At 36.0% G+C, this 27,808-nt stretch overlaps 2 protein-coding genes and 1 long non-coding RNA gene across 6 annotated transcripts in view; 2 read left to right on the forward strand and 1 right to left on the reverse strand.

Moving 5' to 3' along the window:
* The window catches only part of LOC6040880 (gamma-aminobutyric acid type B receptor subunit 2), a 49,845-nt gene that overhangs the window by 9,842 nt on the left and 12,195 nt on the right, over window positions 1-27,808 (forward strand). The window lies entirely within an intron of this gene.
* LOC119765452 lies at window positions 290-26,216 on the reverse strand. The gene is made up of 3 exons (XR_005276740.1): window positions 26,139-26,216; window positions 25,673-25,951; window positions 290-367 (listed from the first exon to the last, which is right to left on the reverse strand). It is a non-coding gene; the product is annotated as an uncharacterized LOC119765452 (long non-coding RNA).
* Window positions 10,522-11,259, forward strand: LOC119765451 (E3 ubiquitin-protein ligase CCNB1IP1-like). The gene is made up of 2 exons (XM_038249311.1): window positions 10,522-10,834; window positions 10,898-11,259. Exons 1-2 carry the CDS (start codon window positions 10,595-10,597, stop codon window positions 11,234-11,236), a joined length of 579 nt encoding a protein of 192 aa, XP_038105239.1. The 5' UTR covers window positions 10,522-10,594; the 3' UTR covers window positions 11,237-11,259.

Genomic DNA, 27,808 nt, shown 5'->3' on the forward strand with positions numbered 1-27,808 from the left:
CTGCTAACTTTAAATAGCTATATCTCGGCAATGGTACATCCAAATGTCTTCATATTTATTTTGTTAATAGATGAAAATGTATTTTTTCGCTTTTTAGCACTTCAGAAAGAGTCTTGAAATTTACAACATTTCACAGAAAAATGGAGTCTCGCCAAAGAGCAATTCTCTCAGTAGCAAAAGTCATCAAAATTTATTGAATAAATGATGCTGCTTCATCGATTGATGAATGCAATAATTCTTTAAACTGAATTTCTTCCTTATTACAAACAACAACAGTAAACATATAATCTTCAAATCTCATCTTCAAACACACCGCCGAGTTTCTCCTTATCAGTTGTCGGTTGTCGTGTATAGGGAAAACATCACTCTGCAAACGAAAAAGAGAGAAAAAACAGGAAAAAATACAAGATCTGAGAAAATCTCGTGGGACGCCAGCAAAAAAAAGGGGTGAGATTTTCTGTCTGTCTTTCGGTCCAATTTATCTGCGACCAAAGTTGGTTGGGCAAAGAAAAACAACCAAACAAGTGCAAAGAAACCAAACGGGGAAAACCCTGCTACACACACACACACACACACACACACACACACACACACACACACACACACACACACACACACACACACGTACACAATTGTTTCTGCTGAGTTAATGTCGCAATCTGCTCGTGTTGCAACCTCATATGAAGCATTTTCCCGGGATGACTTTTCCGGCTTTTTTTTTCAACATGCAGAAATTGAAAGTAATATTCGAAAAAAGGTCCCCCGAAGCTCGTGACGTGAATGTCAATAGACGAATGATAATTGGTATTTATTTAGGACTCGCTCAAACACATATTTCGGGATGACTTCGGAGAAGGTTACTGGAGGGGGTCCTCGTGGCTTGAACCTTTTTGGCCAATTAAATATAAAAGCACACATTAGAAATGGACAGTTTTCGTTTCGTTTTGGGAGAGATAAAGACGTTACTGGGATTTGAGAATTTCGATCGATCGGTTGATGACTCTTGAATGTGCATTTTTTGAAACTAAAGAAAAATTTTGTTGATTTTGTTGCTGAATCATCGTCAGTTAAAAAAAAAAAGGCTTATTCGAAAACCAATATTGTAGATAATCTTCTCAGCTATTAATAATAAATATTTTTAGAAAACGCTACATTCAGAAATTACGTTGCTTTTCAGGAGATAGAATCTGAGCATTTGTTAAAATTCATGCAAAATTTTCAAACTTGTATGTAAAAAAATCCCGACTTTGTTCCGATAAGCAGTCCAATAATTCCAAAAACGTTATTAAATGTTATTTCAATGCATGAATCAATGATAAATTTGCTTAACTTTCTACTTTTTTAAAGACAGAGTTGAGGGTGGTGGGTGTTTAGGAGGGGTGGGCAAAATCTGTAAATTGTTACTTTTTCTGAAAACAAAAATCAGGGGGCAACGAGTATTTTCTAAAAATCTTTTCTAATCTAATCTAATCTAATCGAACACAAGCGCAGCCAGTCCGAAGAAAGCATCCTGGAAGAACTTGCTGTTAGATTACGCCCCAAGTCCTTTCTTGTCAGTATAATTGCAAGTATAATTGCAGTACATCCGAGTTACCCCGAAAATGTATAGCAAAAATTGAAGCGGCCAGGCCTACTGCGTTGCATTAACCGCAGAGACAGATTCTGTAAACGGATCACATTTCACAGATTCATCAGGAGAGGAAGGATGCGTGGACATACCGTACCAAACGCTCCGAATCAGTTAGGTGTGGTGTGTTAGTGTAAATTGGCATTTTTTTATATTTTTAGGGGGAAGTGGAAATGGAAAAATTGGGGTTGGAGAAATCGGGATTGGGGAATGTAAAAGTGGGAAAGGGGTAGGAGGGTTATTTAATTTATAATATTATAATTTAGGAGAATATAATCAAATATCAAATAATTATGGAATGCTCTCACCAAGAAACATTAAATCTTCAAAAACACAGCCAGGTGATGGTGGTGTCCCGATAGTCTGACCCCAGGATCTTGACAGGACACAGGCCGGTCGGATGAAGTGGAAGTGTTCCATTAGCACCGAATATCTCCACTCCCAACAAATATTTGCGGATTCGCTGGTACAAATTGCACATCCAGGATAATTGAATCGACTCTACCACAGCCTCTTGAAAGGCTCTGGTAACGGCCTCCTCCAGCTTGGTTGAGCCCTTCCACTTACTTTTCGTGTTCCTGATCCTTGGCAGTTCCGAACGATTTAGTGAATTTTCAGCGAAATTCACTTCGACAACGACATTTAGAAACAAAATTCCCATTTAACATCAAAAAATCCTTATAAAAGAATGCATATAAAGAATGCATATAAAATTTGTCAAAAATGACGCGGAGCGAAAAACTTTTTCAACCGTCAGCACCGGTTGCTACGATCGAACCCCGTATTTTCTAAAAATCTTTTCAAGGAAATAACTAAAACTAGAAACAATTCAAAATGCATTTTTCTGCGATGACCATCATATTTACTGATTTAGAAGTTTTAGTGAAATTCGTGTGTAAAGTTTTTTCTCGGAAATAATGTTTCCTTCGATATTTAGATATTTTTGAAACTAGTGATTGCAAAACAACTGGACTGTTGTACAATCCATATTTAAATTCTTTTATTTTTTAAAATTTGAAGCCATAGCTTGTACTTTCAATTTATATATTTTTTAACTTTTTATTTGACCTATTCCGGCATTGCAACGTCATGAATTTTTTTAGTAATATATGTCTCGTATGATATCAATGTCCCTAACTTAAATATTATTACAGATTCGGATTGAAAATATAATTTGCTACAAGTAGTGACTATGGAAAACTAATTTTAAATCAAACATTTCATTTGCCACATCGATCACTCCGTGACGTTGCAACGGAGTGAGAAATAGCGAAATTTCGACCCTTGAGCAATTCTCTACGAAATTCGATTTCACCCATTTTTTTTGTATTTTTTGATTAGGCTCAAACTTTGTGGGGGCCTTCCCTATGACCAAAGCAGCTATTTTGTGTCATTGGTTCGCCCATACAAGTCTCCATACAATTTTGGCAGCTGTCCATATAAAAACGGTACGTAAACAGCTTTTGAGTGAATTTTCTGATTAATTTGGTGTCTCCTTGAGGACTATTGAGAAAAAAGTAGGTACACGGAAAAAAATTGCCGATTTTTATAAAAAAAAATCACAAATACCCAATTTCCCAAAATACGTATTTTTTAATCAGAAATAACATTTTAAAAGGGTCAAACATTCACTTTTACGCCCTTTTGAATTGTTAGTATTGATTCATTTTTTTTAAATATTGTTTTCGGAACATTTCACGAATGTTTCATATTTTAACATTGAAAATCGGACCATTAGTTGCTGAGATATCGATATTTGAAAATGGTGGGTTGTTCGGGTAAGACTTAGAAAAAATCAATTTTAGTGTTTCTTTTTCTTTTATCCGCTTTTTTAAAAAATCGAAAAACTGCGAATATTTCGCTATAATTAAACTTTCGGTGGCTATATCTCGAAAACGGAGCCCTTTATCAAAAAAAGGTGAAGGTGGTTATGTTACACATGACCAGTATGACAAAGAACTTTGCTAGATGATTGTTGAAATTTTCGATTAGAATGTCCGGTTCAAATTTCCCCATGATTCCCTTATAATTACACAAGACAACTCTTTAGTAGTCAATTTCGTGGCCCTGAAACAGGCTGTTTGATTTGAAAAGTTTAAAGACATAATATTAACGTCTTATCGAACTAAGGGAACGGAAATTGCAAGTGGAGCTGAACTGCCAGGGCTTTAATTGGTTAAGAAATGGTTATTCTAAATTTCCAGAAACAGATTCCTGAAGTTTGATACCCATATTGCCCCAACTCTTATGGTTCGGCAAATGTCCCCCCATCGGAACACCCGCCGGGGACTCTGGCCACTCCAAGTGGTGGCCAATTTCAATTATCAATTCCCGCTCATGCCGGCTGGCATGGCTTGGCGTGTCCATGCATCCAGGCTTTCTGCTCCCGAGCCTCCAGGCCATCTGCAAACGGGCCATCTGCAAACGGGTGCTGATGTGTTATCGTCGACGTCCAGCAACAGAATGAATTTTCGGGACCGACCGAGCCGCGTTTTACCTCGTCGACGATCCGAAAATTATGAGGTGGAGTGGGGGTGATTTTAGATACATCAATCTCACGTCTCTATATTGACTGATTGGGAAACGTTTGTTCAACCAACCAGCGAGCACCAAAAAGAGGGGAAATTTGCCGAGAGGGGAATTCGTCACGTAACGTTTTCGCTTCGCGAAAATTTTGGATTGACACCACGTATAGAAACCTTAGGACAAAGTTCTTTGTCAAAATCTGTAAAGAATTTTTTGATTGCAAATTTAATTTTAAATTAAAAAATTAGGCCAATTTTTTATGCATAACATTTATTTTTTTTCCAAAAATAAAGTCCGTTGCAAATATTTTTTGAAGTTTATGTCCCTCGGCTCTGATCGTGGTCGAAGAGGGGGGAGGGGGGGGGGGAAAGAACAAGCCATGGTCTCAACACTTGAATGAAAAAAGTGATTTAAAGTGCATTTTTCTCCTGCCCAGTTGTTTTCCAATCATTAGTTTTCAAAATATCCAAGTATTGAAGAGATTTTTTTCGCCGAAAAGAAACTTTTTGCGGTGCTGTACATTGGAATTCACAATAATTGAAAATATTTTTGATCGATCTCAGACATGCTCAATATGATTTTAAACAAAGAAAAATACATTTCTAATTGTTTTCTGTTGGTTAGACTTCTATTTCCTTTAAAATTTTGAAGTTTTTTGAAAAAAAAATTTGCCCCCTGATTTTTTGAACCGATTTTGAAAGGGGGGGGGATAACCCGGCGGAAGATTTTTTTACCATACTTCTCTATGGCTCAAAAGTTGCGGGTTTTGTCCCCTAAAACGTATTAAAAAATCTCGAAAATCATGTTTTTTGGGAAATTGAGTTTTTGTGAAAAAAGGTAATAAAAAAAATCGGCAATTTTATTTCTCCGTGTACCTATTTTTTTCTCAATAGTCCTCAACAATACCTACAACTTAGCCGAAGACACCAAATTGATCAGAAATTTCACTCAAATGTTACTGCTATTTGAACATTTACGTACCGTTTTTGTATGGACAGCTGCCAAAATTGTTTGGAGACTTGTATGGGTGATGCAATGACACAAAATAGCTTCTTTGGTCATAGGAAAGGACCCCACAAAGTTTCAGCCAATTCAAAAATTACAAATAAAATACATCTCCGTATTTGGGTGCTCCCTTTTCGGTTTCAGACAAATTAATAAGTCATGGTTTAGTTATCATAAACATTTCTATTTGTTACTATAGCTGCGATTGTTGATTCTCTCAACTTCAAAATCAAAGTTAGAAAAAGCAATTATTCATCGTTTTTCGATTTAATAGTTAGCGACTTGAAATTATTTAAAATGGATGCAACCTTTTAGCGTAAAACCAAACGGAAAACTCCACTAAAAAGAACGTACTTTCCTGGTATTAAAAGATTTCCATCTGAATCACTTAATTTAATGGACCTTCATGTTCCGTTAAATGCTCAGTCCTTCTCGTTATCTAAAAGTGAAAATTTTCCAACAGACTTCTTTCCTGCGGAGAAACAATGGAGCGCAGGTGGTCCAAACTGAAACTGGGGCGCAAGTGGTTTGGGGAGGAACCTTAATTTCGAGCCCAAGGATGCATAATAGTTTCTGGTCATTTTCCTTAAGCGACGATGCACTCTTGAATGGTGCACATCTCTCTTGGGGTGTTACACTGAGAAAAATCGTTACAGTGAAACCACGGGCGTTCACTATTGAAAACTTTTTTTTTTAGTTTTTAAAAGAAATATGTTTTAGTTTTCTCTACATAGTGCACTGACAGTTTCAGCTGCGTGATGGTATTATTATACGTGCTTATTTTTCTTCCCCAAGAACCATCGCAGTTCCACGGAAAACCGTTTCGGAAAATATTTTCCCACGCTCCATTTTTTATTGTTTTTGTGTGCTCACTGGCAGCAGCAGTGTTCCCAGCTTTTCACCCCACTTTCGAGCGCACGGAGAGAGTCGCGCGCTTTTCTTTCAGAATGAAGTGGAGTCAAGTTTCCTTACATAATTTAAGTGGTTGGTAGTTTATGGTACTCTGCTGTGTGTGTGACACTGTGTGTGTGTTTGTGTGTGCAGAACCCAATAGAGACGCCTCCCTGGGTAATTGTTGTTTGTCGTTGGCGGGATGTTATTGTTATGTGAGTGTGGGTGTTTGTAGGCAACTGAGAGAAGGTCAAGAGAGATCATCCTTGCGCTAAAATAAAGTTTAAATTTTATTTTAAACTGCAGTTTTTTTTTTTCAAATTTAGGAATATATATTTTCAAAAGTACCAAAACTCATCAAATTTTTCAATTTTTTCGTGCTGTGAAAAGTCGTCCTTGTTCCACCTACACACGCCCCATAACGGAGCAAGGTAGCGGCAGGCCAGCTTCCCTCTGGCCTAGTTAAATATTCACGAGCGTAATAATTCGACTGCTTCTCGGGATTGAATTCAAAATGAAGACGAAATGCAAAAAAAGGAACAACAAGGACCTTCGAATAACGAAAACAATAGCGCTATATTTCAGTTGAGTTTTTTTTGTCGCCGCAAAAAAGGTCTGTCATTGAAGGAAGGGTTTCTATTTTTGTAGAATTGAAATTGAACGTAAATTAGGGAAGCATTTGATTTCTTTGAATTCAATTTTGTACATCAAATGTATTTTTGCAGTTTAATATATTTTTATTCGTCTTGTTGAAAAGAACTATCGGGAATCAGCGAAATTTTTGGTTGTTTAATAGGGCTTACATTTTTTTGTTCTATTTGTAGCTTGGTTTATTCAATTTCTGTAGCTTCCTCCTTCAAATCATCTAAAAATTGAGATAGTTAGACAAATTTTAGGTTGATAAGTCCGCTGCATTTTTTTTTTTTTTCAATGTTTATGTTATAATTTTCAACCAAAAACAATGTCTTTCTAATGTTTGGAATTATTTTAAAAGTTGGACTTTAAAAGGCTGCTCATAATTGAAAGAATATGTTGTTTTAAAAAAATCAACATTCGACCAATATTTAAAACATATTGAATGATAAAAAAATAATTTGCACTTGTTAAGGAACCATCCATAAACCACGTGGTCACATTAGGGGGGGGAGGGTATTGCAATTGTCCATGATCCATACAAAAAAGTTTTTTTGTATGGAAAATTGTCTACGAGGGAGGGGGGTAACAGATTCCCAAAAAGTGTCCACGTGGTTTATGGATGGTTCCTAAGAAATTTTAAGAATTTGATTTGTTTTTTTTACAAATATTCAAAATTGTTAATTTTAGCAGCTATCATTTATTTAAAACATTCAAAATGTTGGAAAAAATATGATTTTTTTTGTGATTTTTATACCTTGGAAATTATGGATCCCATTTCAAATGGTACGAAAACAACAATAAGGCTTTTCCTTTAAATTGTCACACAAAATACACTCTTTTAATATATTTTTCGTGACCTGTATCTCAGCAACGAAAGAATGGATATAAAAATGTTTCAAGAAGAAAGCAGAATTTTCACAATCATTCGATTATTAGAGATAAAATTTAATTTTTTTATAATAATTTGAAAACAGTACTATTAAATTAAATAACATTATTTAATCTGAAATCAAAACAAATTTTGATAATCTTTTAAATGTACAGTGAGTCAAATATTTGTCCGTACCCTCCCCGTACGGAAACTTTTTGTGACGTAAAAGTACATAAAATTCGGCTAAAGTACCAAGTTAAATCGACGCGGCATAATGTCCTCTTCAAGATCCTGTCATTTGATTTGTAAAAATTTATTCTAAAAAACTACAAAAATAGTTTACTGAAATTTTTTTAAAAAAGAGATTAAATTATTGTCCGTACTTATAAAAGTACACAGCTAAAAAAGTAGTAATCCGTGTAAAAGTGCTGGGTGTAAAATAAATATTGCATTATTTTATGCAACTTTATGTAATTTTACGCCCTGATACATCGAGTCGATTACGAGTCCCTAGTCTGACATTTGAAATTTTCACATTTCGTGCTGAGAATTTCTGTACCGTCATGGGTCAGAATATTTTGCTTGGGGAATTAAAATAAAATAGATACAATAGAATTAAGTTTTTTTATAATAACTTGAAAAAAGTTCTATTAAATTAAATAGCATTTTTAAATCTGAATTCAAAACAGATTTTGAATCTTTTAAATGTATATTTTGGGCTGTTTTAAAAATATCTCTTTCAAAAACAATTCGTCCGTCATCAAAAATTTACATTTTAATTCCCAAATCAAACTTAAAAACATTTATGTATAAAAAAAATGCCAATGAAGTTTAATTTTTCAAAATTGGAATGTAAAAAAACTCATGTAAACGAAAAATTTAATGTACGAACACGAGGGGGTACCAGCAGTTTAAGTAACAGAAAAGGGGTACTTACCCTAGAAAAGGTTGAGAACCGCTAATCTAAATATTTCGCCAAGATTTAAACATTTTTCTGAGGACTTCGGATAATCGAGTCTGGACTCTATGGAGTTCATGATGGCATCCAATATGGCAGCGATGGAGTATTGAGAATATTTATTTGGTTATTAAACATACTAGCAACAACTCAAAATTGATGATCGAAACCATATTTTTTTATAAATTTCCGTAATACCTTCAAATAAAAACTACTTTGAGTTTTTGAACATTTAGGTTAGACAACAGGTTAGTCTATTGTTTTCTTTAAATCCATGATGGGATTGTTATCATGAGAATTGTTCAAGAAACCGGTGAATGTTGAATTTTGAAAGAGTTTAACGTCAGTTTGTCTGAGCTTGAAACTAGAAAGAACATTTGAATTCCTCCCACAAACTTTGGAACAAATGCAAAGTGAAAGGGTTGGCAGTTTCGAAATACATTATGGAACAAATCAATTCGAACAAAAGAAACGAATGCCGAAACTGGTCTAGGGTAAGCGGCCGTGTTGTTGGCATTATCCTATTTTCTGAAAAAAAGAAAAAAAAACAATTCGCAAAATCTTTTTGAGTGCGAAATGTCAATGTGGGGGGAGTATTCTACTGATTTTGAAACAAAAAATTCAAAATAGCGATTGCGCCACGAGAGCACACGCAACGCCCAACTGTCTAGCGCAGCCTGTACTAGGATATTGAGTTCTCTCCTTGATGGTTTTTACTTCTGCGGATTTGCGCCCATATTTTTCGGCACATTGATATTCAAATCGAGCTCATTCAATTTCCGGCACGGCTGGAATATCAGGTCTAGGCGGCGTGTGCTTTCACTCTTTATCCGAAAAGGGAGGTTTAAACGCGTCTAGATGTCAATTGTTTCTGACGTCAATGAATTATGGATGCGTGTGCTCTTGTCAACTTTGAACCAAATTTACGTAGACCTTGAAAACGATTATCTAGAGTTAAACCAATTTTGATCCAACAAATTTATGAAATTGTGGAACCACCCTAAAATCTGGTAATACAATAAAATTGGGTCCTAAAATGAAGCTTAGATTTCTGATATTATTGTTTACAGCGAAAAAAAAAATTAAATTATTCGCTCTACAGCATTGCCTTGGCGTTCTCGATTGCGACCTCTTTTTACACCTTAGCTTCCATCCACCCCGGGATTCGAACTGACGACCTTTGGATTGTTAGTCCAACTGCCTACAAGCGACTCCACCGAGGAAGGACTCAGGGAGACGACTCCTACACCTGGACTGAGCTAACGACCTAACCTTTTGGTTAGTTCGGGGCCAACATTTACTTCCCGTCCGACGGAAGGCGTGATCAGACAAATCTCGTCTCGAAAAATGCCACCGGGACCGTCTGGGATCAAACCCAGGCCGACTGGGTGAGAGGCAATCACGCTTACCCCTACACCACGGTTCCCGGCGATATAGCTTATTTTTCTGAGCCTTTAAACAACCGCAAAGGATTTAAAATGGATTTTTAATCCAATTTTGAAAAATTTACTTCACGGCCCTTCTTGACAGAAAAGGTCCAACTTGACTTGTCTTGTCTTGTCTTGTCAATAATTTTGTTTTTGCGTTCACGCAGAAAAATAAGGCATATTTGAATCAACAAAACGTTTTGTTGATTTGAAAATCAGTATTTTTGTTGAATCAACGCTAAACGTCAAAGCAGCTTTTTCGAAACAACAAAAGACTTTTGTGGACTTGAGAAAATCAAGGTTTGTTTCAACGCAAAATCGGCGTTGATTATATTCAACAAAAATTTTGTTGAATCAAACCTCGTACTTGTCTTGTCTTTCTTGTCAATAACATTTTTTTGCGTTAAAATGAAAAAATGTGATCAGAAATGCTTTTATTCTTGTTTTTACCGTTGTACATACAAATTTACATAGAGCTTTAGTACCCAATTGTATTCCACAATCTATTGTCCAGAAAATCTCTTGAATTTTTGTGTTCAAAATTTCCGCAAGTGTCATTCTCAGAACAACAGCTTCGGAAAAGGTGAGTTTTCAGTCAAATAGCCTACTTTGCACCAAAACTTTCCCCACCAAGTACCATTCAAAACGTCAAAATGTCATCCACCGTCGCGCGGGACCGTTTGGTGTGCAACTCAAGTGGCTGCTACCAACAGATCGAGTGCACCGCCTGGATCACCCTGTGCTCGCACGTGTTCTGCCCGGAACATGGCCGCGAGCTGAGGCAACGCCTCACGGTGAACCCCGGATCGCCGTGTCCGGCCTGTGGAAGCATCTTCCGGGACGGCCAGTCTCTGCTCGAGCGCAAACTGGACCATCCGGTGCAGGTTCGGGCGGTGAGTATAACCTTAATCTGGACAGAAAGAAAGAAAAAAAAAACAATTGGCCCCCATTTCCAGTTGCAGCTGTGCGGGTACAACCCGGAAGTGATCATGGAGATCGCCTCCGTCGCAATCGCCTTCTGGAACCACCAGAAGCTGCAGGTTTGTGCCAACCTGACGCGGAAGAACGACTTCTACAAGGAGTCGGCACTGGTGGCGCGGAAGGAACGTGACGACGCCGAGGAGCAGCTGCGACGGGTCAAGGCCCAGTTGGGGCAAGTCCAGGCGGAAAACCACGAGCTGAAGGAGAAAATGGTGGCCACAAAGCGGAACAGGAGTCGGGACAGCAGCGAACGGGACCACAGGAAAGTGGGAATTGAGAAGCAGCGCAGGCAGGAGGATGATTTTTTGCTGTAGTTTCTAACGGGGAGAGATTTGTTTCGTCGCCTAAATTAGATTAAATCTCAATGAATATGTAGAGTAATTTTCTACATTTTCGCAACCTCTTTTAGTTAAATTGAATTGGCTGAAATTTGCACAAAATCAATGTTCTCTACAATTGCTGATCCACCAAAAACAAAAACGCAAAAACTTTTGCAATTCTAGAGAATTGCCCTGCACCGAAAGTGTCGAAATTGATGAGATGGAAGTAGGTATTGGATTTATGTTCGGCTTGGGCTATTTCCGGACCGGCCTCGCCACGCCACAATGGCTAATAAACCACATAAATATAAGCACTCGATGCTTTATGTTGCGAGGAGAAGTTTCATCGTGCGTGCCTCTTGCTTGTGCGTTCGTTGGTGCAAAGTCCAGATTCGCACAATTCCGAAGGATATCGGTTTTCTGGGCGCGCCTGGTTCTTGCCAGAATAAACTAATTTCTTGGTGGAGGCTCAAGTTGAAAACCATTGGTGGATGGCAAAAATCCAAACCTTTGAATTATAGAAAGCTTCTAACAAAAATGTATCCATATTTTGTGTGAAGATTTCTTTAAGATAAAAATTTCGAGGTTAATGATTTTAACTATCCACATGTTCCGCCCATGAGCAGTTAACGCGAAACATAACTTGCGACTGCCTCAACATAAGTAACTCATAACACTTTAGGAAACTTCTGCTGCGAGCAGCATTCACAATTTCGTATAGTGCCGTCGCAGCACGGCGGGATTGGATTTCTATTTTTGTAATCCCAGTTTATTTTCCACCCACTCGCGGGTGGGCCAAAGTTGTGTCGAAAAGTGGGGGTTGCCTTGGGCGGAAATGCTGAACGCCAGATTTTTGGTGCCTTAATAAGGGTGACGATTTATTAGAAAAAAAATCAGTGGTAAATGTTATTCTAAATTCAGACAACAAAGGTTCAAGGTGGAACCAGAGTGCAGTCATGTTTGAAATATCTTTCCAGAAGTTTTTCACTACGAAAATGTTTCGCAGATTTGACGGTACTTAGTATTTTGCCTCCCTCATTTTTATCACAAATCAAAGTAAATAAATTTATTGAAATATGAAAAAGTTGCATCCACCAGAAGGTACCCACGGCATAATAAATTTCCAAGCCAGGGGCGATTTATGGATTCTGGGAATTCATTTGCCGTATCCTTCGCGGACCATGGCATTGCACTATGGACGAGCTGGTGGTCAAAAATTAAAATTAAATACAGTCCAGACTCGATTATCCGAAGGCATCGGAAAAAAAATCACTTCGGAGAATCGAACCTTCGGATAATCGAATAAACGAAAAAAACAAATCCTTGTTTTTTCTTTTAATTGTCGAGCTTTAGTATGACCCCTAAACTATGCTAAAGTGATTTATAATTTTTAAGTCCAATATGGCGTTCATCCCGGGAATTCCCGGGACAAAAATCCCGGGATTTTCCCAAAACCGGGAATTCCCGTATCCCGGGAATTTTCATAACTTGTCCCGGGAATTCCCGAAATTGAAAAAAAAAATCAAATTTTGGTCTGGAAATTCAGATTTGGTTGTAGAAATAGATGAACAGTTGGATTCGGCATATATCAGCATTAATTTGGCTTATTAGAGAAAATGGTTTAAATTTTAGTTCACAGATCCACAAAATGCCGGGCGCTTAGAATATTTTCAATTTAATTATATGTTTTTTAAAAGACTGGGTATTATATTTATATTTAGGATTTTAAATTTGAAAAAAATATAAATTTAAATTATTTTTCATCAAACATCGGAATCAAAACAGTTAGTACACCGATTTCCAAATTTATTGCTCTGAAATCCCCTGTACCTTTTCAGCTTGTAGTCCTGATTTTGCTCAGTTGGCGCAAGTAACTTAATGATAATTAGTAAAATGTGTTTGATATAAAATAAGACATTCAAAACTTATCTTAAATTTTACATTGACTGTTATTATTTTATTTCTACAGATTTTTATGAAATCTCTGTAATTACTCTTAGCATTAAGAAAAGTGTAATTACAAAGGCTGACTACCGAGTAACCAGGTCCCAGTACCGAGAAGGACCTAATAAAAATAATTTTATGAAAAATGCTTATAGGACCTTTTTTTAAATAAAAGTCTGGTTTTGTTGTCGCTTCTCGTTTTTGTAGACATTGTTGAAGAAATTTTTCAAGCTTTTCTAGTTATGGCATATAAAAAATATATAAATGAAATATATTTATAAAATACTTATTTAATTTGAATAAAATTTAAAATAAAATTTGTTTTTTTTTAATACTGAAAAAATCATTTTTAATTTCTTTTAAGTTATTTAAAAACTGTCGTCCTTGTTCAGATTGAAGTGTATATTTTCACCAATTATTATTATTATTGAACTAAATCTATAATTTTAAGCTTGAAAAAATATAAAACATTATTTAAACATAGATTTTATGACTGCTGAAAAATTTCCCGGGATCCCGGGAATTCCCGGGATTTAAAAATATTTTTCCCGTTTCCCGGGAAATTCAAAACCCGGGAAAATTGGACGCCCTAGCGGTGACGAAACATTGAAAAAGGCATTTTATAGTTTAATAGACAATAAACTATTTAAATTTGGCTAAATTTTGTTGCAGAATTCGAATTTGATGTGTATTTTTTTATGCATTCTTTTATAAGGATTTTTTGTGTTAAATGGGAATTTTGTTTCTAAATCTCGTTGTCGAAGTGAATTTCGCTGAAAATTAATTAAACCGGATCAGGAACATGAAAAGTAAGTGGAAGGGCTCAACCAAGCTGGAGGAGGCCGTTACCAGAGCGTTTCAAGAGGCTGGAAATATTTGTTGAGAGTGGAGATATAAGGTGCTAAAGGAACACTTCCGACCGGCCTGTGTCCTGTCAAGATCCTGGGGTCAGACTATCGGGACACCACCACCACCTGGCTGTGTTTTTGAAGATTCGCTGTTTCTTGGTGAGAGCTTTCCATGTTATTTGATATTTGATTATGTTCTCCTAAATTATAATATTATAAGTTAAATAACCTCCTATCCCTTTCCCACTTTTCCATTCCCCAATCCCGATTTCCCCAACCCCAATTTTCCGATTCCCACTTCCCCCTAAAAATAAAATAATTTGCCAATTTACACTAACACACCACACCTAACTGATTCGGAGCGTTTGGTACGGTATGTCCACGCACCCTTCCTCCCCTGATGATTCTGTGAAATGTGATCCGTTCACAGAATCTGTCTCTGCGGTTAATGCAACGCAGTAGGCCTGGCCGCTTTAATTTTTGCTATACATTTTCGTGGTAACTCGGATGTACTGCAATTATTAATACTGACAAGAAAGGACTTGGGGCGTAATCTAACCGCAAGTTCTTCCAGGATGCTTTCTTCGGACTGGCTGCGATTGTGTTCGATTAGATTAGATTAGATAAAAAGAAAATGAAAAAACGATTTTTTTGTTGTCGTTATTTGATTATCCGAATTCCCATACAAACATTCGGATAATCGAACTTCGGATAATCAAAACTTCGGATAATCGAGTCTGGACTGTAACACAGTTCAACAAAAAATCAAATGTTTCTTGTCTCTGAGATGAGTATATGTGTTCCTAGTAGAATTTTGCCCACTGAATCCGAATCCGGGTCCAGAATTGCTCCAAATGGTCCCAATTTTGAGATACACCCGTTTGAAATGTTAGTTTAGGCCAAATTTAGCTACTTTGTCGACTATTTTACAAAAGAACTGTTGAATAAACAACTAAACCAATACAGTTATCTTAAAGTTCACGTTTTCCCCTTTCTGAAACACCCCTGGTTTTAAAATTTGATTGTTTCTACGCATATTTATAGCCATTTTAAAATTATATTTTCAGTTGGTTCTCATTCAAGTTTTTCCAACTTGCATGCAAGTGCAATTATGCTGGGATATCAATAATAAAAATCAAAAATGCTTTGCAGAACGTTAAATAAGTTTGTCTCGGGAATCTTATTGATCATTCTTAATGTAATTTTGTCTGCTGAATCCATTCCCATCATTAGATTTTTTCGAAAAGGTCAGGTTTTTGAGTAAAAATAGAATTTTCGATGATTTTTCAAAATAAAATCGATTTTATGTTAAAATATATTTCAAATATGGCTAAAGGTCGATGTCTCGTCAGTCAAATTGATCATTTTTAATGTAATTTTGTCTGCTGAATCCATTCCCATCATTAGATTTTTTCGAAAAGGTCAGGTTTTTGAGTAAAAATAGAATTTTCGATGATTTTTCCAAATAAAATCGATTTTATGTTAAAATATGACTCAAATATGGCTAAAGGTCGATGTCTCGTCAGTCAAATCGATCATTTTTAATGTAATTTTGTCTGCTGAATCCATTCCCATCATTAGATTTTTTCGAAAAGGTCAGGTTTTTGAGTAAAAATAGAATTTTCGATGATTTTTCAAAATAAAATCGATTTTATGTTAAAATATGACTCAAATATGGCTAAAGGTCGATGTCTCGTCAGTCTAATTGATCATTTTTAATGTAATTTTGTCTGTTGAATCCATTCCCATCATTAGATTTTTTTGAAAAGGTCAGGTTTTTGAGTAAAAATAGAATTTTCGATGATTTTTCAAAATAAAATCGATTTTATGTTAAAATATGACTCAAATATGGCTAAAGGTCGATGTCTCGTCAGTCAAATTGATCATTTTTAATGTAATTTTGTCTGCTGAATCCATTCCCATCATTAGATTTTTTCGAAGCGTCAGGTTTTTGAGTAAAAATAGAATTTTCGATGATTTTTCAAAATAAAATCGATTTTATTAAAATATGACTCAAATATGGCTAAAGGTCGATGTCTCGTCAGTCAAATTGATCATTTTTAATGTAATTTGTCTGCTGAATCATTCCCATCATTAGATTTTTCGAAAGGCCAGGTTTTTGAGTAAAAATAGAATTTTCGATGATTTTTTCAAAATAAAATCGATTTTATGTTAAAATATATTAAATCGATGTCTCGTCAGTCAAATTGATCATTTTTAATGTAATTTTGTCTGCTGAATCCATTCCCATCAAAGATTTTTTCGAAAAGTTTAGGTTTTCGAGTAAAAATAGAATTTTCGATGATTTTTTCAAAATAAAATCGATTTTATGTTAAAATATGACTCAGATATGGCTAAAGGTCGATGTCTCTTCAGTCAAATTGATCATTTTTAATGTAATTTTGTCTGTTGAATCCATTCCCATCATCAGATTTTTTCGAAAAGGTCAGGGTATAATGGGGAGGGGGGGGGATAGGTTTTAATCATTTCATTATTTGATTCAAACAAACGCTCATATGTGCCACCACCAGTTTATTGATGCAACTTACACTAAAACGACTTGCGATCTGATTGTCTGCTGTAAACTGTCTCCTTATCCTCACGCAGCAAGGTCCAGCAGTAGTCAGCTAACATGTTCGCTTCCTTTCCCTTATATCTACTTTCCATCGCAGCCAACTGACTGACGAGACATCGACCATTAGCCATCTCAGAGTCATACTTTAACATAAAATCGATTTTATTTTGAAAAAATCATCGAAAATTCTATTTTTACTCAAAACCCTGACCTTTTCGAAAAAATCTAATGATGGGAATGGATTCAACAGACAAAATTACATTAAAAATGATCAATTTGACTGACGAGACATCGACCTTTAGCCATATTTGAGTCATATTTTAACATAAAATCGATTTTATTTTGAAAAATCATCGAAAATTCTATTTTTACTCAAAAACCTTACCTTTTCGAAAAAATCTAATGATGGGAATGGATTCAACAGACAAAATTACATTAAAAATGATCAATTTGACTGACGAGACATCGACCTTTAGCCATATTTGAGTCATATTTAAACATAAAATCGATTTTATTTGGAAAAATCATCGAAAATTCTATTTTTACTCAAAAACCTGACCTTTTCGAAAAAATCTAATGATGGGAATGGATTCAGCAGACAAAATTACATTAAGAATGATCAATTTGACTGACGAGACATCGACCTTTAGCCATATTTGAGTCATATTTTAACATAAAATCGATTTTATTTTGAAAAATCATCGAAAATTCTATTTTTACTCAAAAACCTGACCTTTTCGAAAAAATCTAATGATGGGAATGGATTCAACAGACAAAATTACATTAAAAATGATCAATTTGACTGACGAGACATCGACCTTTAGCCATATTTGAGTCATATTTTAACATAAAATCGATTTTATTTGGAAAAATCATCGAAAATTCTATTTTTACTCAAAACCTGACCTTTTCGAAAAAATCTAATGATGGGAATGGATTCAGCAGACAAAATTACATTAAGAATGATCAATAAGATTCCCGAGACAAACTTATTTAACGTTCTGCAAAGCATTTTTGATTTTTATTATTGATATCCCAGCATAATTGCACTTGCATGCAAGTTGGAAAAACTTGAATGAGAACCAACTGAAAATATAATTTTAAAATGGCTATAAATATGCGTAGAAACAATCAAATTTTAAAAAACCAGGGGTGTTTCAGAAAGGGGAAAACGTGAACTTTAAGATAACTGTATTGGTTTAGTTGTTTATTCAACAGTTCTTTTGTAAAATAGTCGACAAAGTAGCTAAATTTGGCCTAAACTAACATTTCAAACGGGTGTATCTCAAAATTGGGACCATTTGGAGCAATTCTGGACCCAGATTCGGATTCAGCAGGCAAAATTCTACTAGGGACACATATACTCGTCTCAGAGACAAAATCTTGTTGGACTGTGATAATTGAAAAAAATGTACAATTTGGGTTCCAAAAATATAGTACTGTTGGGAACAGTTTGAACATTTGGAAAATGACATCCTGGAAAAAGAAACTCTTTTATTTTTTTTTTTCAGAATTTCAAAAGCACGACTAGCATGTAAAAGGCCCAAAACGTTTTATTTGACCCTTTTTAACATCATCTTTATTAGGGTCATGCTCGGCCACCTCATACGAGATTGTGAGTATAGAGGTATTTTTGGTCCCTGATCATGATCCTAAGGTCATGATTGGAAAATTATCATCATTGGGGAATGCATTTTTGACTCTGTTAGTCCGATATTCAACGTTCAAAAATGAAATCTTTTTATCTTTTCAAAATCATTCACATTTCAAAATAGGGTCTTAATGCCCTATGTCAATCTTTATGTTCAACGGTAACAAACACGATTAGAAATGATTTTAATACAAAAAAATTACAAGACAACAATTTTCGATGGATCAACTATAATCCCCTTGAAAAGAACGGTCAAGTTATTTAAAAAAAATAATTAAAAATACATTTTAAATCCTTTGCGGCCGTACAAAGGGCATTGTACTCAGATAAACATTCTTTATCGTTATGAACAATAATATCACAAATTTATGCTTAATTTCAGGACCCAACTGTCTAAAAATACGTTTTTTTTACGTGTCTTGGGTAACATTTCAAAGTTTTTGAAAACAAAAAAAATCCGTAAAAAAATGTATCCGTACTTTTGCTTTAAGTTTTTATCACCGCAGTTTTTTTTCGCTAGGTTTGTTTTACGCTACATTTTTTTCGTCAAATCTTACTTTTTTAAGTAGTGATTGCAAATCAACTATACATGGGAGAATTTTTAAAACGTTTTCAGTGTTTTTTGATGATAAATACGTTTTTTTCGGAATTCTGAGGACGTTATTAAATCGGGCGTCCAATTTTACATAAAGTCCCTTTGATACCAAATTTCATCAACGTTTTTTTCCAATTTTACATAAAGTCCCTTTGATACCAAATCTCATCAACGTTTTAGACTGCAAATCATTGAAAACACCTCTTTTTTTGCATGTTCAAAAATGGAAGGGGTCGTACCGCCCCTCCGTCACGAGATATCAAAAAACGGAACTCGGATTCATGATCAGGGACAAAAGTTACCCCAAAAGACAAAGTTTCGCGCAAATCGAAGAGGGGTCGGGGCAACTTTTCCCGATTTCGTGTGAGTTGGTAGAGAATTACCCCACTTAAAAAGATGACTTGAGAATCTGAAACGTCTGAAATCCATTTTAATTTTTTTGCGGTCGTAGCTTTATCGTTGTGAACAATAATATCACAAATATATGCTTAATTTAAGGGACCCAATTCATTATTTTTGAATTGGCAATTATTTAAAAAAAAACTCACCGAAAAAGTTTTGTCCACCTACAAGTTCACACTGTGCAACCATCAGGATGTTCGACATTCATAACGTCTCAGTTTGGTGAGGGCACGCGCGCGGCACTCGAGCCCGGCGGCTGCTTCGATGGTTTCCCGGGGAAAGAGCACAAAAAAAGCTAAAAGCACTCTTTCCGGGCAGTGGCATTGATTTCAGGTGAACTGGCAGAAATGGAAACGACGGAATTTTTTTTTTGTTTCGTCAGCGAGAATGGCGAATTTCCGGGTAAGTGGTTCTACTTCCGGGAAAGGAATCAACGTTTACAGTTTTTTCTGTTTTTTTTTTTTTTTTTTTTTTTTGCATTAAAGTTTATTGAATTCCCTAATCGAAGCAACTCGAACCCAAACCATCAATCACTAATTTAATTCAGTTCCGCCTGTCAGTCCGTCATCGAAACACAACCCGACGATGACAGGCGACAGGGCGCCCTTCTGTCAGTGTCGACAATGGGACAGACACAACAACCGCAAACGGGGAAACTCGTGTCTCGTTTATAATTTCCTGTTTCATCATCAAACTTCCCCGGGGAATGGTGGTCCCCCCCTCTCCTTCTGGCTGTCAATCAACATTTCCCTCTGCCGCACCGACACTAAAGTGACACCCCTGCATGATTAGCATAATCTCTGGTTTCCCGTCGTCGACTACTGCGATTCTGTGGCGTTTCAAGGTTAGGTTCAACAAGCTGAAAGGGTCCAAATTTTGACGGTGGAGATGCTCTTAGGTTCCTTTCGGTTTGCGCCACCACCAGCTGTCAAAACCTGTCATCTTCGGTTTTGTTACAAATTGGGTATTGCGGGTTTGATGGAGGTTCGAACCGATGCGGAAAATGGGAATATGAACGATGCTGAAAAGCTGTTTTATTCCATTCGTGCTGCGCTAATGTTTCACCTGATTGAACATGAAAAAGGCATCAGCAGCCAGTTCCGGTGTGGTGGCGTGATTCGTTGTATCTAATTGTAGGTTAGGTCTTCAGTTAATAATATGTTTTTAGTTCTTTTCTCTCCTACGATTAGATTTAATCTGCTTGACGATAAATAAAGCTGCAAGTGCAATGTTTGCTAGGAAATGACTCAATTTGTGCCGTGATTTATATAAATTCAATGGAAGCTAGGCATTTCGTCTTCAGCATCAGTCTATGAGAGGACCAAGCTTTTCTTTTTCCTCGCCCGCAAACCGCATTGGTAAATTGCACAGATTTTCCTGATTTTCCTCTTTTACTTTGCGCACCAACCCGCAGCTTTTGCTCCCACTCTCTATTTCATTTTTCTCGTTCTCACCACGGCCCAGGGTCAGGATTGCCTGCCTGCACAGAATTTTATTTGCTTTTCGCCCAGGTCACGCAACTCACATGATAATGGGCTCTGCCTGGTCGCCGCCGGTGAAGGACTCGGGCTGTACTGACTGTGGGTGCCCTTCGGAATGACGGCCTTCACGGGCCGATGGGGTGGTTCTTTTGGGGTTTGAGCGTTTTTTTATAAATAAATTTAACAATATGTTCAAAGCCATTTAAAATCTGAGTCCTAATATCAGGAAAATAAACAGAAATATGAAATTTACATTTCGTTTGAAAAAAAGTTTCCAAAAATATATTTAAATAAAAATATGTCCTTAATTTAAATTAAATTTAAACAAAGAGTAAAGTAAAAAGAAACAAAAATGTGAATACCAAGAAAATGATTCAAGTTTAAGAGTCGCACAAAAATGTCAATATCTTATCTATTGTGACTTTTTTAGGCGATTTAACAGCATTCGACATGGTTGTTAAAACATAAAATTTTGTGTAAGTTTTATCGCTGTCAAAAGCGCAAGCATTTCATTCATTAATTTACTAGAAATATAGATTTTCATAAAAAATGAAGAGATTTATCATCAAGTTTTCATTCTACAATGAAATCTAGATAACATTTTCGAAACAATCAAGGGTTTACAACTCTGCCAACAAGTTACCAACTTACAGTGTGTTAACGTTGCAGATGTTTGCAGTCAGAATTTCTCTGTTCACAAATTTATGAAATAGTAGTTTTTAAACATATTTTTTTAAATTAATGCATGACACAATGAACAATTTATTTTAATTTAATTTTTAATTAAATCTTTCAAGGCCATTGCAAAAAGAAAACAAGTTTTTCGAGTGCTGAAAAATCAAGTATTGCAACGAGTTTCATTTCAGTGCTGAAAAGTATGTAGTACTTTTAGAAAATTTTCAGTGACGGTTTCAGTTTTCAGCAATTTTTTTTCGCTCTGATTTTTCCGTCAAGTTTTGAAGAAGGGGGTACAAAAACTTGAAATAAAATTTGCAGTGGCCTAATCAAATATATTTTTTTTGGGGTCTTTAACAAACTTTGAATTTTCGCACATAAAAAAAGTCGCAAATTTATAAAAACTTTTGCGACTTTTTGATTGGAAAAATAATAATAAGGCTTAAAATTTTAAATTAAGCTTCTTTTGCCCGAACTAATTTTGAAAATTTTGGATGAATACATACTATCATTTTACTTTTTTTTTCATTCGACTTTTTTTTGTATTTTTTAATCCGACTGAAACTTTGTTGGTGCCTTCGGTATGCCCAAAGAAGCCATTTTGCATCATTTGCATCATTAGTTTGTCCATATAATTTTCCATACAAATTTGGCAGCTGGCCATACAAAAATGATATATGAAAATTTAAAAATCTGTTTCTTTTGAAGGATTTTTTTGATCGATTTGGTGTCTTCGGTAAAGTTGTAGGTATGGATATAGACTACACTGAAAAAAATGATACACGGTAAACAAAATTTGGTGATTTTTTATTTAACTTTTTATCACTATATGTTTTAGGGGACATAAAATGCCAACTTTTCAGAAATTTCCAGGTTGTGCAAAAAATCTTTGACCGAATTATGCATTTTTGAATCAATACTGATTTTTTCAAAAAATTCGGAATATTGGTCGCAATTTTATTTCAATTACATTTTTTGATGTAAAATCCAATTTGCAATCAAAAAGTACTTCAGTGAAATTTTGATAAAGTGCACCGTTTTCAAGTTAAGGCCATTTTCAGGTAACTTTTTTTGAATATAGTCTCACTTTTTCATTTTTTTAAATTCGTGCACATGTTTGCCCACTTTTGAAAAAAATATTTTTGGAAACTGAGAAAATTCTCTATATTTTGCTTTTTTGAACTTTGTTGATACGACCCATAGTTGCTGAGAATTGATGTTTTCCAAGTCTCACCCAAACAACCCATCATTTTCTAATGTCAATATCTCAGCAACTAATGGTCCGATTTACAATGTTAAAATATGAAAAATTCGTGAAATTTTCCGATCTCTTCGAAAAAAATATTTAAAAAAATTAAACCAAGACTAACAGTTTAAAAGGGCGTAATATTGAATATTAAGCCCTTTTGAAATGTTAGCCTTGATTCAAAAAATTTGAAAATATTTTTTTCGAAAAGATCGGAAAATTTCACGGATATTTCATATTTTAACATTGTAAATCGGACCATTATTCAAAAATTTTTTTTTTCAAGAGTGGGCAAACATGTGCATTAATTTAAAAAAAAAGTGCGACTATTTTCAAAAAAGTTACCTAAAAATGGCCTTAACTTGAAAACGGTGCACTTTATCAAAATTTCCCTAAAGTACTTTTTGATTGCAAATTTGATTTTGCATCGAAAAATGAAGTTGAAAAATTTTTGCAACCAATATTTCGATTTTTTGGAAAAAAGCAGTATTGATTCAAAAATTCATATTGATCCTTTCACTGTAACTTGGATTTTACCCGCAGTTTTCTCTCGCACTTTTGACAACAAGAATTCACAAAACTAGGCAACCGCTCGTTGTTTATTTACATTTCCAGTCGCAGTTTCCACCAAACTGGACTTTCGCACTTCAAAACTGCGAGTGACAGCTGGAATACAAGCGATTAACCTCGGCTCGCTTTGATAATTTTTGAGGAAATTCAAAACTTCTCAAGCCAGTCTGACAAGAGTGACAAGTCGCAATAGTGCGATCAGTAGCAATAATTTAGTGCGAAGTCCGAGTTAGTGGAAATTGCGCAATGACTCGGTCAAAGATTTTTGGCACAACCTGGAAATTTCTGAAAAGTTGGCATTTGATGTCCTGTTTTTTGATACCCCTGACTCAAAGTGGTTCCAAAAACACCCAAAAAGCAAAATCTGGAAATTAGGTTTATTGGACCTTTTCAAAAAAAAACTCCAGACTTGAATTTTAAATGGTATTGAAAAATAATAGTACGTACAACCGATATACAGGTTCTCGCTTGCTAGGCGTGCACGCTACCACTGCGCCGGCCGGCCAGTTGAAAACGGGAGAGTTTTTTGTGCTACTCGTTCTAGCCTCGCTTCTAGCCATCGATAAATGTCGCGCTAAATTCAAGTGGAAAATCACGTTGACTTTGAATAGTGCTTGTTTTGTGTAGATCTTAAGATTAATTTCAGGTGTTTTCCTCATCACTTTGAATAGTTCAAGAGAGTGGGACAAATTCATGAGCAAAACACTCGAAAAGCTTGAGTCACCCGAATGAAAATAACGTGTCAAAAAATACCAAAAAGTCAATCGCCAAACAATTGCATTTGATTGTGATTTGGATTGATGTTGAAACACAAACCAATAGGGACGTGGCGTTACATCGTGCTGCCATCTGGTTTTTTTAAGCGCAAGAGTGGAAAAGTGCTGAGTCATTAGATCTATAATGTCGCTTTACTTAATCATTCATGTGTTTGGGCACTTGAATAAAAAGTGTGGCGTATTTTCAGTGTACCTACAACTTTGTCGTAGACACCAAATCGTTAAAAAAAATTCCTTCAAAAGATACAGATTTTTGAATTTTCATACATCTTTTTGTATGGATAGCTGCCAAATTTGTATGGAAAATTATATGGACAAACTTATGATGCAAAATGGCTTCTATGGGCATACCAAAGGCACCAAAAAAGTTTCAGTCGTATTAAAAAAATACAAAAATTAAAATACTAAAAACAAGACCGATTTCGTAGAAAATTGCTCACTAGAAAAGCATGTTCTAAGGTCAATAATTTCAATTCTAGTGTTTCTGTAATTAGTGTTTGCCCGGCGTATTCATTAGAACAACTTTATTTTGAGAAATAGTCATCGCTACGTAAAAACCTTTTTTAACCACTTCAATGATTGATGCCATTTTCTTTTTCTTTTTTTCTTTTTTTTTCTTTAACCGATCTATGGTCCTAAAATTTAAAATTTGTAAAGAGCCTAAAAAGTCTTTATTTGTTTAAAAATACATAAATAAGCTTAAGTGAAGTAAGTGGCGGAACTGGAATGAAAATTGGCAAAAGTCTTATTAATACAAGTTGTGAAAAGGTAGTTTTCTAAATTTGTAGATTTCACATACACTTAAACTCAATCAAACATCCTCAAGCGGTTCAAGATTACCAAAAAGTTCTGAAGCACCACGCTTCTCCACCTTAGTTTCACCCTTCATTAAGTTTGATGGAGACGCATGGCAGTTTGAAAATAAAAGCTTCAATTTCCCAGACCCACTCTATCGTCGAAGCTGAGAGTCCTACACGCGGCAATAAATCATCGCCAATAGTGTGTAAACAACCTTCTTTCTGTATTTTTTTTCCTCCACTGCCCTAAAGAAAAACACTTTCATCAGCTGAGCTGGTGCTTGCTGCTACCCTGCAAATGTGGGTGGGTGGTAAATAAACTCGCTGGTTAAAGGTTAGGTGTGGGTTTGGTTTTTTTTGGGTGCTTTTTTCCCCAAACCGAATCATAGAATCATTCATACTTTTTCGTTATTTTTCTTTTTTTTCTCTCTGTCTGTCTGTGTTAGTTGATTTGGCAGGCAACAATAGATTTTTCCGTTGATTTGAATTGTACATCACAAGTAAGTACAATCGCAGGAGGCGCACAGAAATAAAGAAGACGAGCTTTGACAAACTTTTGCTTTGGCGTTTTCTTGCTGGCACTTTTCCTTCGTCTCGTGGGAAAATTTCCCAACCTCGCCAGTCACACGAATCATCAAATCAATTTTCCGAATCATTTATATTCAGTGCAGAGTGCTGGGCGGTTTGGAGCTTCATGCAAGGGAATGATGGTGCCGCGGAGACGCTGGGAAACTTTTATTATAGGGTAAGCGGACTTATTGTTGACTTTTTTTTTTGCAAAACTTGTAAAAATATTAAAATTTGCTTTGAAAACTTTAAAAGATACAGAAACGTACATATGACTGAAAAAAAAACATTTTCACAACTTACCTTACCCCAGAGAGATAGAGAAAGTGAGAGAGACGGTGGGAGTGTAATTTTCGGCAAGGACAGCTCCGAATGGGCCAATGAAATATTCCGGTGCGGTCCATGGAGCGTCACCTCGACCGTTTTTTTTATGACGGATGAACGGACGGACGGAGGGAAAAGTTGGAATCAGCATTTCCATGATGGTGGCGGTGGGATCTCCCGCAATGAGCACGGGTAATGAGCCTGCAGGGAGAAGCCGGGCAACTTCTGGCCAACTGCTGGACGTGACGTGTGCTGGTGCTGAAAGGATAAAGGATAATTTAGGGCGTCACGTGTGTGTGTGTGTGCGAGTTTGTGTGGTCAAGAGTGTTTAGCGAGTGGAAGTAATTGAAAAAGTAGGGGTTTAGCATTAAATTAGCTTCTGCTCGTTTACATTTTTATTTTACTGCTTAGTTTTCCTTAAATTTTCCCCATTTAAATTACTTACAAAAACCTTTCTTGTAGATTTTAGTGAATACAATTGTATTTGGAGTTAATCTTTAAATTTTCATACAGTCATAAAATCTGAAATTTAAATAAAACAAGATGTTAACCCCTGATCCTGATCCTGAATCCTGATTTTAATTTTGGAATTTCTAGTTTTGTATAAAATTTTGTCCGTTTTGCATCATTAGTTTCTTCAAAGAAGTCTCAACATAAATTTGGAGGTTGTCCAAATAGCACTCAAGTGCTATGAAAACATTTAAAAACCTGTATCTCGAGAAAGGATTTTCTGATCGATTTGATGTCTTCGGGATTGTTGTAGGTTATGATTGAGACAATTCTGAAAAAAAATGTTAAACTCTAAAAAAATACATTTTTTTCTCATTTTTTTAATAAACTTTTTTCGCACAAACTTCATTTAAAAAAATCCTATTTTTCAAGAGAGTGGAAGAAGAAGCCATCTAGGAAGTTCAGAAAACAAACACTGAGAATCAGTATTATACATATTACTTTGGTAACACGAAGTGTTGCAGCGACCTCAAATTTAAATCATTAAATTTGTCCATTTTTCGAACCTCACCACAGTTCTGACCATGCGCGCTTACGCAAGCATAAATAATTTTACCCGTCGACTCGCGTTGCGCGACAAATAATTAAGCTTATGTACAGGTGTGGATCATGAGTCATCCTCACCTGAAAAGCCCTTTATTAAATTTCGCCAATTGTTAGGCAATCAAAAAAATGGTTAAGCTTTCAATTATGAATGTGCGATGTTTTTCCACAGGGGAAATTGAGGGTGTGGCTTAACCAAATTCATTGGCATGTTCGTTCAATGGAGAATTCGACCTTCTCATTATTGACCAACATTTTTGAGAATGTTTTAGGAACATAATTTTGATATTCCAATAACATAATTTAAAGTTTCACGACAATGGTTCGAACCCATGACTTCAGATTTTGAGGTGTACTCACTACACCATACGGAAAGTCATGAAGAATTGCAGAGGTCTGCACAATTTAATTCATGAGGTTCATCGATGCTTCTCATCGGAACGGACAACTTTTAGTAGAACAAAATTTAGTAGAGTTTTCGGGGACTGACTATAAAAACCCCAAAATTCTTGAGGAGGGCAGTTAGTTCCAGAATTAGTTCCAGTCAGTTCCAGCCAGCTCAACTCCAGTCCAGTTCCAGTTCCAGAAGACGCCCCTGACCAGCCAGACCCGCCAGCAGCCACCAGTAGCAGAGGCCCCAGTCCAGCCGGACTTAGCGGTGGAAGCCGCAGTCCGCCGGGACTTAGCCGCTGTGAAGAGTCCGCCGGGACTTAGCCGCTGTGAAGAGTCCGCCGGGACTTAGCCGCTGTGAAGAGTCCGCCGGGACTTAGCCGCTGTGAAAAGTCCGCCGGGACTTAGCTGCCGTGAAGAGTCCACCCGGGACTTAGGAGTTCGGGGTCTGGCATGGCTCGGCGCAGAGGTCTGGAGGACAAGTCTGGCTTCAACGTAGAGAATTGGCTCGACGAAAGTCTTAATGAAATTAGCAACAAAAAGTTGAGTGATGTGATCGTGCGCGTAGAAGTTGAAAGTGTTACCGCAAAAATGTAATCTTCAAAAAGTGTAATATACAGATAAGTGATGTTTACTGATCTGTTTTGACTCTACAAGTAAATATCACAAAAA

This window comes from Culex quinquefasciatus, chromosome 1 (assembly GCF_015732765.1).
Source record: "Culex quinquefasciatus strain JHB chromosome 1, VPISU_Cqui_1.0_pri_paternal, whole genome shotgun sequence".
Classification (NCBI taxonomy): domain Eukaryota; kingdom Metazoa; phylum Arthropoda; class Insecta; order Diptera; family Culicidae; genus Culex; species Culex quinquefasciatus.

Excerpts from the sequence above, each read along its gene's own strand:
- LOC119765451 (XM_038249311.1), top strand. The coding sequence starts at position 10,595 with ATGTCATCCACCGTCGCGCGGGACCGTTTGGTGTGCAACTCAAGTGGC. Across the intron at positions 10,835-10,897 it reads ATCCGGTGCAGGTTCGGGCG|TTGCAGCTGTGCGGGTACAA; the intron begins GTGAGTATAACC and ends CCCCATTTCCAG.